Source organism: Protopterus annectens, chromosome 13.part0, assembly GCF_019279795.1.
Source record: "Protopterus annectens isolate FY-2018-M chromosome 13.part0, PAN1.0, whole genome shotgun sequence".
In the NCBI taxonomy this organism is placed as follows: domain Eukaryota; kingdom Metazoa; phylum Chordata; order Ceratodontiformes; family Protopteridae; genus Protopterus; species Protopterus annectens.
Genome location: NC_056747.1, coordinates 1261252882 through 1261273970, shown reverse-complemented (window position 1 = coordinate 1261273970; position 21089 = coordinate 1261252882). Strand labels below are relative to the sequence as shown.

At 39.1% G+C, this 21089-nt stretch overlaps 1 protein-coding gene across 1 annotated transcript in view; it reads left to right on the top strand.

Annotated features, from left to right (window-relative positions):
• The first annotated feature begins 6679 nt into the window (after window positions 1-6679).
• The window catches only part of NPEPPS (aminopeptidase puromycin sensitive), a 1948381-nt gene continuing 1933971 nt past the window's right edge, over window positions 6680-21089 (top strand). The window contains exon 1 of the mRNA XM_044054968.1: window positions 6680-6977. Within this exon, the coding sequence (XP_043910903.1) occupies window positions 6855-6977 (123 nt within the window). The 5' untranslated portion in view covers window positions 6680-6854. The remainder of the gene's footprint in view (window positions 6978-21089) is intronic.

Genomic DNA, 21089 nt, shown 5'->3' with positions numbered 1-21089 from the left:
GATTTGATGAAGGCAGTGGGAACTGGTTGTAGGTAGAATGTATTGGAGGAAGGTGGACTGGGCTGTAAAGGTAGAGAAGTGGCAGTAGTAGTATTATGATTTAGCATTTGGATAGTATCTATGAAGTAATTATTTAAAAGAGCTTCAGTCTCTGTGGCAGTGTGAAGAGGGAAAGGGCTGGGTGTAGGAAGGTTTCCAGGGTGGAGGATTTTATTGATTGTAGACCAAAATATTTTGGGATTTTTATGTTGTTCACTTTGATTGGAGGCAAAGAAAGTTTTTTTTTTTTTGATGATTCGTTTTTTACACGTTTCTGATTCTTTGTAACGCTGTAGTAAGGGAGGAGTTTTATTTCTGACCCAAGTTTTCCAGGCAATATCCCTTTGATGCATGGTAAAGCGTGTTTGCTTAGTTAACCAGGGGGCACAGTTTGATTTTACCCTGATTTTTCTGGAAGGTGCCATAGAGTTTAACACATCTAGGAATAATTTGTTGAAAGAAGTTACAGCATCATTGAGGGAGAGGTTATTTAGGAAGTACCAATTTATGTTGGACAGGGTAGAGTTGAACTTATCTGGACTGAACTTAGATTGTGAGAATCTCTATAAAGGTGTTCATTGGGAGGGTGTTGGGAGTATCTATGGTTAAAGATGAGGGAGTGATCACTTACAGAGTTTGGGAGAGTGACAGGATTATGGTAGAGATTTGGATTAGAAGTAAGGATACAGTCTATTATGGATCTTGAGGTAGAGTTTTTATTGTTCCCTTTATAGAAATTCTGCAGAATATTCAGATTTTTGCCTCAGATTTTTAGGTTCATAGGTTCATAGGTAGATACTAGGCTATCAGCCCTGGGGTCTATACAAGCCCAGCCAAAAAGGTACCCTGGCTTTTGCCACCCAAGAAAATTATTTTCCTGTGCCACTGACGAGCAGAGCCACAGAGGTGATCCCCGGGGTGAATTTCCTATTTCCCATCCAATCATCAAGATTTTTCTTGAAGAGTGCTAACGAGGAGCTTTGTTTGATATAGATAGGTAGTTTATTCCAGAGTATGGGAAGTCTCTGGGGCAGGAATCTATCCCTCCGGCATGTTCTGTTTATTGTGGTGACAAGGTTTAGGTCCCTAGAGCGTGTAGCTTGGAGGGATTGGGATTTCTTTAAGTGGAGCATGTCCAACAGCTCTGGGTTTGACATAGCTTTGTATGTTAGGCAGAGATCACCTCTGAGTAGGCGATATGCGATGGAGTAAAGCTGAAGTTTTTTGAGACTGTCTGCGTAGGGCATCTGTTTGAGGCCGGTAATCCTCTTTGTGAGGTATTTCTGTGGCCTTTCCAGTTGTTGTAGATGTCTTGTGAGGTACATACCAAAAGGGGCATTGTACTCTATAATGGGTCTAATGAGTGATGAGTAGAGGGGAACAATGACCTCTTTTTTTTCTGGATGAGAAACCTTTTGTGATGAGGTGTGCCACGTAGTAGGATTTCCTGACTACTATGGCGATGTGATTATCAAAGGAGAGACTACTGTCCACCTGTGTCCCAAGATCTCTTATCACACTTTCGATATTAAATATACTACCGCCTATGTTGTAGTTCATGGATACAGAGTTTTTACCAAAGGGGATGACAATGCACTTTTTGGCATTGAGCTTGAGGCCATGGCTTTGACACCAGGCATCTGTCTCAGTGAGGCCCTTTTGTAGGATGTCCACATCATTAGGAGTTTCGATTATGGCTCCTAGTTTGCAGTCATCTATGAACTTCGTTAGCCAAAGACCTTCTGTGTTAGCCTGTACTTCAGAGAAGTAGATACCAAAGAGGAGAGGACCCAGGACTGAACCCTGTGGTACTCCACTTGTCACTGGTCTGAAGTCGGATTTGGAGTCTGCTACTTTCACAGTGTGGGTTCTGACAGTGAGCCAGTTGGCAACCCATTTTGTGACATAGGGATTTATACCTAGTTTAGTGAGTTTATCTATAATTCCAGAGTGGGGGATGGTGTTGAAAGACTTGGCAAGATCTAGATAGGCTGTGTGAACCACCTTACCCTTGTCTATGGCTTTGGTGACTGCTTCAAAGAAGTCTAACAGGTTTAGGAGACATGATCTGCCTTTTACAAACCCGAACTGGGTGGGATCCAGAGTTTGGAGATTACCAATGTCTTTGTTTATAAGTTCCATGATGATACCTTCCATGGCCTTGCAGACCAGGCTCATCAGGCTAATGGGGCGGTAGTTCCCGGGGTCCGTGGTGGCTCCCCCCTTGTGGAGTGGGATAACCGCTGCTGTGCGCCATTCAGCAGGCACAAAGCCTGAGGTAAGGCTATGATTGAACATAGTACTTAGGTGGGGTGCCAGTTTGTTCTGTAGTTCATGTAGAACGCAGCCTGGGATGTTGTCTGGTCCCATGGATGCTGTGTTCTTGGCTTTAGAGAGTGTGGTTTTTACCTGTGAGGCATGATTACAGGAACTTTGCATTCTTCTGGTATAGAGATGGGCTCTTTAGGGGGTGAGAGGGGGGTAAAGTTAGCACTGAACCTATCTGCCAGGATGTTGGCAATATCAGTTGAGTCTGTATATTTAGTGCCATTGTGCTGTAACTCAGAGCAGATCTGTGTTGCCATTGAGATTCTTGACATAGCTATAGAATGCTTTGTGGCTGTCTTTAGAATCAGTGGCGATTTTGTTTTCGTAACTAGCTTTGGAAGATTTTATCAGGGATCGCAGCTTCTTACTGAGGCTGACCAGGGAGCTCCTCCACTCGTGGGATTTTACTCTCTTTTGCAAGAGTTTCTTCCTTCTGTTGTACAGTTTGTTTATGGCAGGGGACCACCAGATTGGCTTCCTTTTTTTGGAAGATAGTGTCGTGGTTCTGTTTGGGATAGCACGATCCATGCACTCATGTAATTGCTTATAAAGTGCAATTGTGTAGGATTCAGTAGTCGTAACTGTATTGTCCATCTGCATGGGTGTCATGAAGTTCACCACTTCTGTCTTAAGAAGCATGAAGTTGGCTTTGGAGAAATTTTTTACCATGGTTTCCTTAATGGGGGGGTGGAGGCAGGATGTGGATATCTAGGGTAATTAGCTTATGGTTGGATCGGACCAATGAGGCGTTGACTTCAGATGTGGAACACTGGTCACTCATATTGGTAATGACTAGATCTAGGATATTGTTGCCCCTGGTGGGGGTGTGGATAAGTTGATCCAGGGCATTGGAGTTTATGAATTCCAGAAAGCGTTGAGCGAAGGAGTTGGTACATGAGTAGTTTTCCCAGTTAATGGTGGGGTAGTTGAAATCACCCATTATTAGGGTGTTTGGTTGAACCCTAATATTTTCCAATACATCAAGAAAAGAGGAGTGGGAATCCTGGGGCATGGTGGGTGATCTGTAGCAAGCTACAATTTGGATTGCAGTTTTGCCCAGAGTTAGTTGCACTTGGATAACCTCGGCTGCATTATGTTGAGCAACTAGCCTGGAGGTGTGGATATCCTTAATGAATATGGACACACCTACGCCTTTGGTGTTCCGGTCCAGGTTACATGGCCGAAAAGTGTGGTATGAGTTATAGCCTGGTAGTGCAGGGGTGCTCTCTGGAGCCTTGAACCAGGTCTCAGTCACTGCACAGATATCAATGCTCTCCATTTTAAGGAGTGCCTCAAGTGAGTGCATTTTGAGATTTAGACTTCTAGCATTGAGTAGCATCACCCTCAGTTTTTGCTTGCCTGTTCCTGTTACGGTGGTGAATTTGTCATTTGAACCTTGCCTAAAAAGGCACTATAGGGGCGGCAAGAACCTTAGCCAGTATCCGGAATCCCAGGGGTGACAGGTGCAGGCCGTCTCTGGCAAAGCATCGTGGTCTGTCGACCATGTCATCCCAGGCAGACAGATAGTGGATCCCTTTAGAATGGCACCAGAAGCTTAGCCAATTGTTAAAGTCAATCATTTTGTCCTTGTACTGCGGCATCATTCTGGGTGATGGCAGAATGCTACTCAGGGCTAGGATCATTCCTGCCTGGGCTACAAGATCGGAGAGCTCTTCCATGTCTCTTTTCATGTAGTTCAGGGAGGTATGTCTCAGGTCGTTCACACCAACATGGACAATGACAGAGTCATATTTGTACTTGTTGTGGAGTGACCTGAGTGCGTGGGTTATGTGGCGGATCCTGGCACCCGACAGGCTGCTGACAGTAACCTTCTCCTTGTTTAGCCTGGTGAGTGGGACATCAGTGTGCCTGACTATAGAGTCGCCTATGACTAGTGTGTTGGGTACGTTGTTTTGCCTTATTGGCTGTGGTTGAGTGGCACACTGAGTCTGCGGGCTGTGTGTCATTTGGGTTGTGTTGTGGGGTGGAGGTTGCTTGCATTTCTGCTTTGGAGGTCTCTGTTGCTTGAGCAGATTATTATTGAGAGCCTCCGCAAATGTTTTTGTGCTTCTATGTGTGGATTTTGGTGGTGTAAATTTAGTGAGACTATGTGATGAGTGTGGTGTGGTGCAAGTGTTTACCTTCTCCTCTTGACTGTCAAGTTCAGTCTTGATTGGAGAGAGCTTTACCTCCAGTTTGGCTAGATAAGTGCATCTCTCACAGGTTGTAGTGTTGGGTGGTAGGAGGAGAGGGTTGTCTGTGTACATGATGCAATTTCTACATTGCCCCAAGATGCCCAGATTCATCAGATAGACAGGAGAGAACACTGGGAGCTGACCCTTGGACATGCCTGAATAAAAAACTATTTTCCTCTAGATAAGTGAGGAAAGTGAGTATAAGAGCTGTTTTTCTCTAAGCAAGTGAGGAAAGTAAGTACCAAAACTGTTTTCCTCTAGGTAATGAGGAAGGTTGAGTGCTGTAGTAATTAGTAGGTTATTTAGTGCTTACAAGTTCTGAACAAGTGCTGATCACAAATAAGCAAATTCAAGTGCTAAAAGTAAGAATCTGTATCTGGACTAAACTAGTTACAGGAAAGGAGGGAAACAAGTGCAAATGTGGGCTTTTAAATCAGAAAGTTGAGACAGATGGAAAAACTGCCCAAACGGCCAATAATTACAATTTCTGGGCCAGAACCACTCCTTATGTGGTAGATAGGTTACCTAGTGCGTACCACTCCCACTGATAAGCTAGAAGGCTTCCCTCCAACACAGTGTCTTACCCTCACAAAATTTGTGGTTTTCTGGCCAGTCCTTGAGGACTGAAGTTACTATGTAATAACACACATCAGTTTCAGACTTCATATATTTTGGAAAATGCATACTATTGCAAAACCTTGTTATTCTGGCAACATTATCTTTGCAAGAGAAAATTTTTAAAAAATTGGGCCTTTGCTCTAAGAAGGTAACAGGTATGGAAGGGCATGGGATCTGCCAAACATTCATTCATTATGAATTTTTAGCAAACATTTGTGGTAAATAATACTAAAACATATTCATTCATCAAAATAACATTTTAAGTATCAACACAGCACATTTTAAACATGCTGTAAGCATATTTCACAACTTCTTATAGGTTCATAGGTTGGTACTAGGCTATCAGCCCTAGGGCCTATGCAAGCCTAGCCATAACAATTCCCTGGATATTTCTTCCCACAATATTTACTTCTCCAGGCCTCTGTCTAGCAGGGCGACTGACATGATCCCCGGGCTGAATGTCCTATCTCCCATCCAATCATCAAGGTTTCCTTTTGAAGAGGGCCAATGAGGCGCTCTGCTTGATATGTATGGGTAGTCTATTCCAGAGTATGGGGAGTCTGGGTCAGGAACCTATCCCTCCAGCATGTTTTGTTCATTGTGATGACAAGGTTTAGATCCCTGGAGCGTGTGGCTCTGAGGGATTGGGATTTCTTTAAGTGGAGCATGTCCAACAGCTCACGGTTTGTCATGGCCTTGTATGTTAAGCATTGATCGCCTCTGAGTAGACAATATGCCACAGAGTATAGCTGGAGTTTTTTTAGAAGACTCCAGTAACAACCCCTCTTAGCATAAATAATCTAGACAAAGCCTAAAATAATGCAGGCCAAAGGCCCAAAAATAGGGACCGATATATTGCTTTTATAAACTTTGAAATTTAATATAACAATAGTACTTCGGTTAGCATGCATTTTCTGCAGGAAATGAAGTCTGAAACTCAAATGTTTGCCAATATTTAGTTACTTTATGCATGCCATCCCTGTGGTCGCGTGGGTTTCTTCCGGGTGCTCCGTTTTTTTTCCCACATCCCAAAGACATGCTGTAGGTGGATTGGTCACTCTAAATTGGCCCTAGGCGTGAGTGCGTGCCTCCTGTGGAAGCTTGGGCGCCGGGCTGGCAACTCGACACCGTAAAACTCCACTGCCAATCATGGGCGGAGAGATGATCCGCTGTGGCGACCCCTAACCGGGAAAAGCCGAAAGAAGAATCCCCAGTGATTTACCAGAAAACCACAAATTTTATCATACAAAAAATATAAGGCAAAAATTTGGACAGTTGATATGTACGGTTGTAAGCTTCCAAGTTGAAGTTGTTTGAAAGCGTCCCACGACTTGGATATCAAAGATAGATAGGCAACTATCCTTCAAATAGAGTTTTGCTAATGTCCACAACAAGTGAGACTAAAAGCAGCATGAACACCAGAAGGCGTTCCTATATCTGAGCCCCGCCTCTTTCCGTTTGATTTTACGTAAGACTTTACGTAAGGCTGAATCGTGTGAACACCTTGTTTGAGCTGTCGCACGCAAGCTCCTCCTGTCATCCATAACTGTGGCAACCGCCTCCTTCAGCTGTAAACCTGTGAGAAAAACGGCAGGACAGTTGTGAAACAGAGTTGTAGCTGGAATCTTCTCCGGGTTATATTTGCTTTGTTTGAATCAGTGCATTATTCTAACCATGCCTGAGAAGAAGCCTTTTGAGCGATTGCCCACTACTGTAATCCCGATCAACTATGGGCTCAGCCTGAAGCCAGATTTGATCGACTTGACGTTTGAGGGCAAGCTAGAGGCCAGCGTAAAGGTAACCACTGCCCGCTAAGGGAGGAGGGGTTGTTGCAGGAGTCTTCGGCTTGGGAGGGGGTCAAAAGGGTCATTATAAAGGAGAGTTTAAGCTGTCTGAACTTATGTCAGTGCCGTTACCCATTTTCTTTTGGCTTTTTAACCACTGAAGATTGAGAGGGCCCTGTGCAACAGGGGTGCACGGCAAAAAAATGAACAAGTGGCCTGTTGAGTGTGTTTGTAATGCTGTTGCAGATTTTTTGCTGAGCATAGTGCGGCACCAGCTGTCTTGTGAGTGTGGCCCTTGGTGAGGATCTTAATAGCTACGGGACTTCTTAGGGAGTGACCTAGCTGTTGCCTTGGCTTTAACCTCTTGCTCCCAGAATCGGGGACAATTACAAAAGTAATTGGATAATTTTTAAAATATCAGCACTATTAACGTCATGAGTTACAAGAATAAGAAACTGTGAATTAACGTGCGTTCTGTGAAATTAATATATAAAAGTTTAGTTATTGTCCTTATTTGTTAAGCATTCCTCTAACGGAATCAAGGACAAAACTCAACAGCATCGGGGACAAATCAGGGACACTTTAAATCTGAAACCCTGGCAGAATAAGAAAATGTGAATAAGTGTACACGTTCTTAAGTAAAAGAAGTCTGTAACTCATTACTTGTTAAATGTAATTCACCACCTTTTCTTCAAGAGTCACCGGCTTTAGGAGGGGTTAAGAGGGACAGAGCAGAAATTTGAGTAAAAGTCTGGAGCACTGAGAAGTGCGTTATTAAATGGAATCCCACCTCCTTTTCTTCCAAAAAATTATAGCTTTAGGAAAGAATGGGAGGGGCAGAACAAAATTTTAAGCCAAAATCGGGGACATTTGAGAGAAATGCCTGTTGCCTGCCACAATGAAGGAACCCCACTTTTTCTGGGAGTGACCACCCATTCAGAAAAAAGGTAGTGGTACCCTCACCTTTCCTTATTTACCAGAGTAGGGGTTATTCATATGGTTTGAAATACTGGAAGGGATGCATAGTTGATTTGTAATAACTTTGAATCCACTGTTATGAGAATAATTCACTGGTAGGTAGTTCTGCCTGTTAAGTTGCTGTGCTTCCATCCTCTTAAAGTAAATGCCTAAAAGGAAATGATGTCTCACACCAAACGAGTTGCTGAAAAAAAAACATTGACTTGAACTGGAAAAAAACAAAGGATTAAAATTTCACCCTTACTTATAATTGTATATCTGTTTGAATTGCTGAGATTTATGTAGGGCAACCTGTCCTACAGCATCACTGTGGGCCCACATTGAAAAGAGACAAATCCTTTTCGGTTCTTGCATTTTTGAGGATTCCTTCCCATTTGAGACCAGCCTAATCAATGTTTACTTAGAAATGTTGAGGCTGTGTTGGACAGATGTTGGTTCCTTTTGTTATTTAAGCTGAATTCCTCGGTAGGACATATTTTTTCGTAATTGTTTGCATAAACTGCTTGTTGGTATTTCCTATAGCCACAGTCTTCTTGTTTTACTCTTAAATTTTATGTTTAATGCAATGTACACTGCAAATTAGTATATAATGTTAGTACTCTATTACAATAGATGCCAGAAATGGGGAAAAGTTGTCATGCATTTCAAACAAATCTGTTAGGGAAGATGTGCAGCTTAGTACCTACATCATTAGAAAGTAGAGCTGCTGATTACTTGACCACTGCTGCTGTTCAGTGAAAGGGGAAGGAGGGCCAAAGGGGTGCCAGCCCTGGCACTCAATTCTTTTCCAGGGATACTATGTTACATGACAAAGTTTTTCTGACAGAAACACAGTGACGGCGATAAAATGTCACCTGATTCTCTTGTGTCCTGCAGGAAATAGCACAGGAGAGGAGTAGACTGCCAAAGGTAGGATTGACCACATTCTCCCATCAGTCTCTACAGCTGTTTAAAAAATGAGGCTAAAGTTGTTTACTTTTTCACTTAAAGGAAGAGTGGCGTGTTGAAGCCACATTTGTGATGTCTAACTTTCTTTTCTTTCTGCCTGAAATAGGGGCATGTCAGTGCGATATCATCTGTGATGTCCCCCCAGAAACCTCATTTCTGGAGAAAAGAGGAGGTAGCTGTAGTAAAATATTGACCACTACTCCCTCGGTACAGCAGTTGTGAATTTTTTCCACAGGCAGAACCATTTATGTTGTAGATGTTGCATTTTCAGTACTGGTGGGACTAGGTATATCTAAATCATATTGTTTGTGTATTCTTTGGTAGGTGCTAATGCTGAATTATTCTGTTTACATATGCTTTAGACTTTAGATGCCTTGTGGATTATTTATATGTAGTATGCATACTAATATAGATATTAATAAGAAGTTAGTGAAGTTGTTTTTGAATGTATGAAAACAAAATAGAAATATGTTGAACTTATTTATATTGTCTTATTGGGATATTCTGTTTTTTGTTTCATTAACCTAGCTCTGATTCTATTTTAAATAAAAAGGTGGTGCTTCAGTATAGTAGTCTCCTTGGGGAAACTATTCCCTTAACCCTAAAACATTTAACATTAATCCTAAAAATGCTAATTTTAACTCTACCTAAAACTCTGTATTAAAGAAAAGACTTCCTTATAAGAATAAGGACTGCTTAGTGGAAGTTTGTCGCACCTAACTCTCTTTCCTTTGTTTGTGTGTGCGTCTACATGTCATAAATCTGTATCACCCTTTGACTTGGAAGCAACTTCTTGTGCTCTTCCTTTCCATATCCATTGGCAGCATCAAGTCCACCAGACAGTGGCCACCTATTCTTGCATCTGGGACAGATGGTAGTTAGACTTCCCTCACCTTTCACTTTATTAGTTTGTAATATCGGTTTGTTTTTAACTGTGGTGGTATTGTAACATTTGCCCACCACAAACAAAAACAGCTTTCAGCTGTTTTTAAATCATGGTCCATTGGATGGAAGTTGCTTCAATTTTTTTTTCAGTTGCAGATGGGATGCCCCTATCTCTGTTTTTGACATCTTTATTAAATCTTTCCATTTTAAGTTGCAGTTTTGGTACTTGCGTATTATCGCAACCAGATTTTGCGCCGTCTTTTAACTGTGTTGATTTGTACTGAAATGGCATCACTGAAGTGTAATATGGAAGGGTACACTGTCAAAGTCTGCCGGGATATCGGTGATGGTTTTAAAAAAATGTTAGGACTTAAAATTTGTGGGAAGTGTCCTTTAAAAGACGTCAAACGTTGATTTCTGTGATCACAGTGGTTACGTGTGTGTGTATGTTGGTTCTGAAATAATTGTGGTAGTTAGCGGATGCGATATTGCACACAAGCGGAGTTTAAACAGCACATTAGGTGCTTGCTATTAAGATGCTCAGAAATCTAAGGATATCTGTAGGCTGCTAGAGTTATGACATTCCACAGATTATCTTTGGCTTGCTTTTGTGTAGGTTTCCTTTTCTGGAATGACTGTGTTTGCAATCAGCATGACTGCATTTTTATGGTTTATATCGCTGAATTATTCACCACAATATATTTTCCAAATATTGAATCATTTTGGGAAGTAGGGTCAGCGATCTAGTTTTCCTTCAGTTCTTTCCCTGATGAGATGAGTGTGGCAGTTAGCGTATGATATTGCACACAAGCGGACAACAGAAGATGAGGTGCTTTCGTCTGTGGAATGGTTTTTATTTTTTTACTTGCAGTTCTTGTGGCGAAGGATCTCTCAGCATTACCTTGTTCTTTTTGGATGTATGAAAGCATCATGAAGGTTATACCGAAACAAGATTTTCTGTAGTGTTTCTGTAGTACCTCTTAGGTTTACCATTGAATCAGCTGTGCAAAGAATAGTAAAGGTTTGAAAACAGATCTTTCCTTCACCGACCGACAGCATGTCAAAGGAACGCCTTGGAAGTAGAATGGGACTTGCTTAAACTGACACAACATGCTGGCGGTAAAGGGGAAACCTATATTTCAAACCTTACTTTTCCGACATTAGTTTTTTCAGCCGTTTCAATGATAAACCTTCATAAAACTACAAAAACATTACAGAAGACATGTATCTAACCTTCATAACACTGTTGCTATTACTTGATCTAAACAGAAGTAACCAGCACTGCTGAAAAAAAATCTGGTTGCGATAATACGCAAGTACCACAGTTTTTTTTTTTTTTTACATGCAAAATTGTACGGTGTAAATCCATGTTTCTTAACAAATTTCACTCATTCCAATGTATGATAAATTGATCAGTTTCTGCCTTCTTTTAATCCTCAGTCCTCCTCATAAGAGTTATTCTGTAGGGATGTCTCCTGCAAATTCCATTTATTTCTATGAAATTTGCTGCATTTCTATGAAATTTGCTGCATTTCCTTTTCTAAGTATTCAACCTCCATTTTTTGCCATCTTTACAAATTCAATTTTAAAACCTGCCAAGTTGTTACATTAAAAAAAATATTCACAGTTTTTCTGTTACCCATCACATCTCCATAATTGCCTCTGAAATCTACTTGGGATATTAAAAGTAGGTGTGAAGACGCACATTGAAAACATCTGTATAGATTTTGTTTTATACTTGGGGAAACTTGTCAGATTTTTCATATTGTTCCTCTGAAAACTTTCTCCTCACTTTTCTCTTAAATTCCATGATTCATATAATTATCATACAGTATTTTATACACCCTAATTATCTCTTTAACAGCATTTTGTACTAGAATCTAAAACCTTTGCCAAAGCTAATATTTCACATAGGCCTTTTTATAATATTGGCCTGTAATATCCCATTTTATAGTATTGATCTTTAATCTCTAACAATCGGTCAAAATTCCTCCTTGGCTGTATCCTGCAGTTACCTTTTCCTCTGGAGTTATTTGCTCATGGCACTCTTATTCTTTTGTTTTTATTTTCTGTGGTAGTTTCCAGGCACTCATCTGTTTTCTGTACGACTGCTTGGAGATCCTCTCACTGGTTTTGTTTTTAACCCCCCCCCCCTGCAGCTCTGAATATAATATTCTTCATGTATGTTACTATTTTTGTTAAGGACTTTCATTTAAAATCCAATCTGTATTTTTAAATTCCCACCAATTTCATCCTCTTCTTTTTCCATGTTAATGGAATCTACGTAATCTAATCTAATAATCTAATCTAATAATTTAATCTACATAATGTACTTCAGATGTCTACTGCATAACCTGTACCCCTTCAAATTGGTTAACCCTAAACTACTTTGCTTTGTTGAAGGGAATCATCTTGTACAGCACAACTCTTGCCTTCATCCTGTACCTCCCAAAAATGTTTTACATTTTTGTCATCTGCAACTTCTTCCCTGTTGGTTGAAAATATGCATGACCCACATACAAGTTTAAAGGGACTAAAAGTATTTTCTTTGTGTCTTACTGTTAGTATCTGTAATCAAGAATTTTCAGTTTCTTAATTTTAGTATTCACCTATTTTAATCTCTCTTCCTGTATGTCATTGGCTGGCATACCAGGATCTGTTTTAACATCTACACCTAAATACTTTTCCCCGTAAGTATGGGCTTTGCTGAATCAGTTTGTGACTGTTTGTTAGTTTTGCTAACTGCACTAAATGTAAAGCAAACTACTGAGGGGAGAGAGGACATGTCTGCCTGGTTCTCCTGTTTGAGCATAGCTCTTCAGAAAGATGCCCTCCTACTCTAATTCTTGCCTCAACACTTTCTAGTGCCTCCTGATTAACACTCTCAAACCAGTCAGAAAACGGTGTAAATGAGTTCTGTGAAAAGACTTAAAAAGCAGACCTCAAACTCCAGGCAAAATGTAATGAAGAAACTATAAATCGGCCAGAGCTTTTGGGATGCGTCCCTTTGTCAGTGCTCCAGCATTGACAAAGGGACGTATCCCAAAAAAAAAGCTTTGCCCGATTTATATCCTCCTAATTAACCCTGTTATTTTATCAGGCAATAGAGATTTTTCTGTTTTGTTCATAAAATCCTAGCTGATTGTATGAATGCTTTCTCTGCGTTAAGACTTGATAGGGTTTTTTTGCACTTTTTCCCTCTCAATCATCATTGTTCTCAAACGTTTTCCTCATTGCCACAAAACCACATTGAACCATATCTATCAAATGTACTGTTCTCTTTGCTGTTCTGTTGGTTAATGTAAACTTAAACACTTTATAACCCACTTTAAAATTGGAATTTACTCTACATGAAGCCAGATGTAAGAAATGCACACCACTGCTTTCTTCCAATATGTCGATACTCCCTTTTAATATTGTTAAAGCATTCTAGTTCTTAGTTTCATACTCTTTCCATGATTCCAAATTTCCATATCACTTTTTACTTCATCTCTTTATGTCTTAGTTTTTAATGGTTAAGCTTTGTCTTTCTGTGACCTTGACCCAGCTAAGTCTTCCATAAGATGTCCATGTGTTTCTTGTCTTGATTTCTTTTGTCCTATGATTTATGTAAATGTTCACAAGATTTCCAAAATATTTGAAATTACTTCTATAGGCACTCTATTTTTTTGTCATAGGCTGCAATTTTTCCTGCTTTTTTTTCCTCCAGTCATGTTACTAAGTTTTTGCACTTACTAGTTGTCAAGAACGCTCATTAAACATCAGCCTTTTTAAACGTGTGCATATTGCTCAAAAACTGTTTTTCCTTTAGCTCTCTACAGTTGCTCGTCTTCTTGCTCCTGTTCTTTCCTTTCTTCTACTGCACTTTATCCTTTGTCAAGCTCCCAATACAATTTCTTTACCATATTTGTCTTATTTTTTACTATGCCTTTAAAGTCTGTTTTCATGTTGGCCCATATATTAGCTGTCCTGCTGACATTCAGAATTAATTTTTCTCAGTAACTCTTTAATCATACCCACTATCCATTCTTTGAAATCCTCCCTTTTTAACAAACCAGTAGGAAAGCACCAGTGTTCTTTTATTTTTGTTTTATTGGTGTATGATCTACTGTAGTTTATTGGATGGATCTCCTATAATAAAGTAAACATACTGCTATGAATTGTAATTTTTACTCAGTCTGGCATAATTGTTGTATCTTGTAAAACTTGTAAATTCTGAACTCCTGCTGTTGAATTCATATCTTCATAAGAAAAAAAAATCATCTTTTTTTAGGGCATCTGCCCTCGTTTATATTTTCCTTTTATTTCCCCTGATAAAGCATCGTTATTGCAAATAAAGCCAGGGTATCACCCATAAATATTCCCCTGATCTCCCTAACAGTAGTTTTACGCGCAATATTAGTGTGTGTCAGCATAGTCCTCCTCCCCTGCTAATAACCCTTTTCTCTCACAAATCTACCATTATTGAACCCCCCCCCCCTATTTTATCAGTATTTGGACGCCTCTTACTCAGTATTAACTCCTTTTACTTTGTGACATGTTTATGTATCTATTTTTTGCTTTTGTTTACTGGGATAAAATCTGACTTGGCAGTGCCCCTTTTCGGTGAAGGCCCAGAGAAAAAAGATACAACATAGCCTTATACAAATTTAGGTAGAGAAACACAATGTATAGTTGTTAGAAGTATTTGCTATTTAGTCTCAACAGCAATGTTAAATGACACATTACAAATCAGAATGATATGCAGTAATGTTGCAACAGTTACACATGGGGTTATTATTAAAGCAGTTGTAGTTATGGAAATGTTTTATTGAATGTCCATGCTTAAATCCTTCCTTTGTCAAATTGATGTGACACTGTAACTGAAAACTACCACAAACAGGAGAACATGTGAAAATACCAAAGAATCTGTGATGGTTAAGTGTTTTCGACCCATGAGGTCTTCTTTAGAACAATCAAAATTAAACTGATTGCTTAAATAATACCCGTGAATCATTTGATTAATAAACCACTTTCCTTAAACAGAAGTTTTAAAATGCTGTTCAAATTCTAGCTAGACAGATGTAATATTTGTCAATGACAGCTGCTTAAAAAAACTGTTTAATCATGTTCTTGTATATTCAGTTACTGTATTATGGAGCGTTTCTCCCTGGGCCTCCACTGAAATGGACTTCTGGCCCAGTTGGACACTACCCAGTAAACAGATGTAAAATAAAATGTACTTTTTCATTTTTGAGTAACCTTGTATATAAAACTAAAGGGACTATAAATATTTTCACTGCTTGTACCTAACTGTTCATCTCCATATTGAAGAGCTTTTAGTTTCCAAGTTTTTGGCCCATCTTTTGTTTAGTCCCCTCCACATATCCTTAGCTGTTATAAGATAATCTTTTTAAATCCACTCCCCTAAAAAATCCCTTCAAATTGGTTACTCCTAAACTACCTTGCTCTATAGAAAGAGTTAACTTATCCAAACTGTTGCCCTCTTTCCCTTCCAAGCAAATTCCTTCATTTTTTTATTGGCAGTTGCTAACTTGCTGCATATACATGTATGATATCCACTTTGTAATTCAGTATCATATTCCAGCTTCTCCTCTGGTTGACAGAAATACATCTGACCTTTATGCAAAACTAAAGGGACCAGAAACATTTTGGTTACTGGTATTCTGCTGTCCATATCCATAAAGCAGAGCTTCCAGCTTCTCAATTTCTGTATTATGTTTTGTATAGTCTCTTCCTACACATCCTTTGGCTGCTATAACAGGATTTTTTTTTTATAATCCATGCACATAAATAAAGGTAATGTTCTCAAGCATATGAGTACCTCTGAATCAGTTCATCTGTGGGTAGATAAGTTACTGATACAGCCTTTATCTTCATTTGTTTTATATCTTAGACTTGAAAGAGTTTCAAAATATTCAACGAGAAACTATCCTTTTATGGATTTTTCAAATACAGAATAATGTATGCAGATAAAGTTGACTTTTTTTCTTTGTTAGTGTGAAAGTTTTATATCCTTGAATGTGAGTCCCTTATTTTCTTTGCCGATGGTTCTGTCTAAAAATAGGGCACGCCTACCTGCTTCCTGTGTTCAAACACAGCTTGTCTGAGAGGAACCCTCCTAACCATAGTATACCCCTAATTAACCATGTTCTTCTAACGGGGAATGTAAATGTGACTTGCATTACTCCTAAAATCCCAACTGGCTGTATAAAATGCCTTCTCTGCATCAAGACCCACCAAAACTAGCAGCATTTTCTTGCACTCTGCTTCCTGCTGGGAAGCATTCTGCTAATGTCTGCAAATGTGCCTCCCCTCTACAATACTGCATTGATCCATACTAAATCTTTATCAGTTGATGATTGAGACACGGCGTGATTGATTATCCCAACATATCCTTCACCTCTGTACAAATTTCCACTACATGTAAAACAGAGTAGTACTCATGCCACTTTCAAGATAAACCTATATAACTGGATGGTCAGCCTCAAATTCTTCCCTGGTCTATCTCATCTAACCATCCTTGAGGCTAGATGGAACTGTTATTTGAATAGGGTTTTTGGCAATGAGTGAAGTGGTCTGCAGACTGATTAGTACCAATCTATGTTTTGGGTGTTAAGATTAGAAAAATACAAGTGTTAAATGAGAATTCTAAAAACTTGTGGCAAGGTTGCTTGGGGAAAAAACATAATTTATGTTCAGGATTTAAAAAAAAAAACTGTTGCCATAGAGAATGTGAATCGGAGCAGGAAGAAGCCTGGAACAGAAATATTAGCAAGTGCTGTCTGATTCATCCATTGGAGAATCTTTAAAAAAGAAAAAAAAAAAACGTATCGGAATAGGCAGTCTTTGTGGAAGGTGTTACTAGGTGGATTGACTATAAAAGCATTTGTGCATTATGAGAGAGAGGAAGGTATAAACTGTATATGAAATGGAAAAAAGAATAAAACATTATTTTTGAAAAATGTGTTGTGAAATTGTGGGCAAAAGTTTAGGATAGAAAGAAGTGAAAGTAATGAATTATGTGAAAAGTTTGCAAATAATGGTGAAAGTCACAAAATGCGTATGTCATGTACTTCAATTATTTAGAAAGGCAGAACAGAAGTATGTTTAACAAGAAATGAAATAATAAAGATGTGAAAAAGATCTGGTTGTGGGTGTGGCTGGGGCAGAATGGATTCACTGGGAAATAAAATTGTAGTAAAGGTTTTTAAGTGAAATGTAAAAAAAAATGTTATATTATGTAGATTGTCTATTTTCATTATATTGGCATTATGTATTACTAAAACATATTCACTGTACCCCTGCCGTTTTTTTAAATAAATGCCATTGAATCTTTTGCACCCACCTGAGTTACTACCAATTCAGGTTGATGTAACTTGGTTTAATGTCTCATCCAAAGGATGGCACACTCAGGAGTTCACCAACCCCCGATTATGCTGCACTGCAGTGTCATTATTGGAAAAAATTAAACCAGACCTCTGTTGGGGGGGGGGGGGTAGAATGCAAAGTCTTCTGAGCATGCAGCCACAAAGCCAAATGTTGCCTGTTGAAACACTGGCATTACTCTGTAAGACACTAAACCTGTTTGGGAAAGAGAAATCATTTATAAATGTAGTGATTACTGTAGAGAAAAGGCAAATACTAGGAAGCCCAAGTCTGAGGTTTTACCTACAATAGAAGGTGTTAGAGAAGTTATGGATAAGGTACAAAGAAGAGAAAGCAGAATCCCTGTAAAGTGTTCTTTGAACACGTGTATAGCAATGGTTGCCATGGCACATGTTAAAAAAAAAAACATTATTTCTGTATTGATGTAGCCATTGATTTTATAACAGTTGATATGTTTGGTAATTTGAGTTGGAACATCAGTGTGTTAACAGCAGTTTACACGTGTATGTGTGATATGCATGCACACATGAGTAGTCAGTGCAAGGGATTTAGTTGTGTGCGTCAACAGTTTGGTTTCTAAGTACACTACAGGAAGCAGAGGATTCTGGACCCTACCATTTGAGTTCACCTTTGTCTCCAGGATATTCACCTAATGTACATTTATCTTATCTTAGATTTACCTGGAAGACAGGCTCTTTGTTTTGATTCAGGATGGCCTGGCATAGTGGGGGGGGGGGGTATGCTTAGTCTTTTTTCGTCCTCTTGGAGTTGCAGTGAATGTTGCAAAAGCTCACTTTCTTCAGGTGTATTTTCTGACATCTGTGGTTTGTTTCCTCTATGCAAGGATTTCCTAGGCTTTTTTTTTTCCCTGACAAGCTGATGTTTGCTTTAAAAAAAATAGCATCTCCTTTTGTGTCTTTCCACACATTTACGGAAAATTAGGGGTTTAAACTTGATAGCATTGTGAACATATACTTCCCATGCCATACTCCATAACTGTCTTTAGTGGACTCTTTCTGGTCATGTAAACTTTGATTCTTCGGTCCATTCAGATCTGTATGGCATGTCACTCTCCTCTTAACTGTATGGCTAGGTCATTTGAACTTCAAGGCCAGTATCTGCTTCCAGCTGAAGATTCCTAAGGTGATGGTTACCACCAGTGCAGTTGCATCATGTTAGGGTTGGGCTATTGCAGCACACAGACAGCCGAAGGAAGCTAGAAGCCTCAAAACTGATGCCTCCGTGTGGTTGTCTAGAAATTAGACCATATTTTCTGTCCTTCCTAGCTTTTGAGGGGGACATGAGATCATGAGGGTCTACCAGTGGGTTATGTATTTGGAATGTTTTTGACTAACAATGTCCATTTTGGGTCAGCAAAGTTGCTAGTAGATGGGTCATGCAGTTGGTGCCCTAGCTCACCTGTGACCAGATTACTTCCTTTACCTTTCACTCAGAAGAAATAAAATTCCAAGACAATTGCAAGTTCTGCTTAATTTAATGGAAATAATTCAACTGAGATTATTCTGCCAGGCTCCATTTAGTGGCCATTGTCTGATTTTCCCTGTTGAAAAATTCTGTTTTTTGTGGCATTTCTGGAGACTTTAAGATGTCTCATCTGGAACATTCTCAATGGGGATTTGATTTGGAGAGTCTTCCATTGTGGGATATTTTATTTTTGTGTGACATTCTAGCTGTGCAACCTTTTTAGCTCCATCCTCATGTGACCTGAAACTTGTGTTCTGGAAGATTCCACTTCTGATAGGATTTTAATGACACTTCCCCTGTAAGGAGAGAGTCCCTCTAAGGAGTAATCCATTCTTTATTAACAAGGTTATTACTGATGCTGTTAACAACAACAACAACAACATTACTGATGCTAATTTGAACCAGTCAGTTAACTTAGTTGTGCTTTTTTTTGAGAATATTGTAACAAAGGCACATCTCTTTTTCAGATAGTCAAAATGTATGGGCACTCCCAGCAGAGTAAATACCTCTTGTCTTACGATTAGTAAAATATAAGAGTCCAAGTAAAGTAGCTAAGAGGCAAACACAGCAGGACTGCAAATCCATTGTAGGCAACTATAGTCCAAATGCGATATACTCAGTTTATAAAGAGTACTCCGTGTGTTAAAAAAAAAAAAAAAAAAAAAGTTCTGATTTATTTAGCATGCAAAAAGTAAGCGCTTAAGCTTCGCCAGACCGTTAAAAATTTCCAAGCCTATCCTTTTTATATAAAATAGTCACATGTTAGTTAAACATTTTTCAGTTAAACATTTAAAGGTGCATACTCTTAAGTGATGCTAAAATTCCGTTCTTACACTTAAAGTTAAGCAGTCAAAAGGAGTATAAACTACTCCCACAAATAATACCTTTTCTGTAATGCCAGTAGCTATCTCAGTCCTTGGATACTGTTTAAACTAATCCAATTCAAACATATCCAAATATTGTGCTGTGTGCTGAGAGTAGTTACGAGTAAATATACGTGCATCATATCTACGTATATTATGCATACGACTTACCGATTGCTGACTCAACCATTGTCCTAGTCTTAAATAACATCTCAATTGAAATGCTATACGAGACCACCAAAATCTAAATGTAGACATTAGTCTAAAACAGTTGAATCAAACTGAGTGCGCAACAGTGCGCGCCTTCAAACCAGAGTTAAAAAAATGCAGAAATTATATACATATATGCATATTCCTGTCCAATCTATATTGCATCCTAAATCAATAAAAATGAAAATAAAAAGTTTAGATCAGACAGTATGCAGTGTTATATGCACATCACCCATTCTTCGCTACTTCACATAAGGCCCCAGTGTTAGATATCTATCTAAATTACCATATTCCATATAACGAGCATATGCGAATAAATGTACTATAAACAGTATGGCAACCTGCTAACTATACAATAGTGTACGTATCTGGAATGGAAGTAAACGTATAAAAGAATACATGCGTTCCTATCTAATTTACAAGACAGCCCAAATATAAAAACAGTGCGGAGGCTCTAACTTATACTATAAGATCCTGCACCACGGGATTCTACTAATAGTTGGGAAGTGCCATCTAAAATGTTTCTAGAACCATGGGCAAGACAGAAACTGTTTCAATAATCAAGTATAAAAAATGTTAAATGTAGGAGCAAAGCAAAGGCACTAACTTGTGCTGCGGCACTTGGACTGGTTATAAAATCCTACACCGCGTGATCCATCTAGTATGTTTCTAAACTTATAAATAAAATACGAACTGTCTCAATAGCCAAGTTGAAGTGATTGTGTCTAAAAATATATGTAAGATGTGTCTCAATAGCCAAGTTCAAGAAATTACGTCTAAAACATATATGTAAGGGCATTTAGATCTACGGCGGAACTAAGCTCTTCTAGTGCTGTAATGACAATGGAATACACAAGGTAGAGCTAGGGACCGAGGAGTATGTTATACATATTCATGTCTAACACCACTTTTAAAGAAATAAATTATAGATCATATAACTAGTATGTATATCAACTAAGGTATAAAGGAACACATGACCTACCCTTCCTATATAAACTACCTTACGATTAGGCGTCTGCCCTTTAGGACAGGTTTAATTGATGCTCTTTCATTAAGCCCTTTGCCTTTATCTGCCCTCATTCTCATGATGCAGTTGATTTCCTTCTTTTCTGTGTTATTTTGTATGTTGCCCTCTCTCATTATGGGAATGACCTAATCTATAACCATAAAATCGAAAAACATGCTCCTGACCTTGTGCTATAATGTATTTGGCCAAAGCATTCGTGGTATAACCTATCCTGATGGCATAAAGATGTTCTCTAATTCTAGCTCTTGAGTGCTCTGTCGCTTTTACCGACATAAAAAGATTGGCATCTCTGACAGACTGCTAAATATGCCACGTGGTCAGTGCCACAATCTGCTGACAC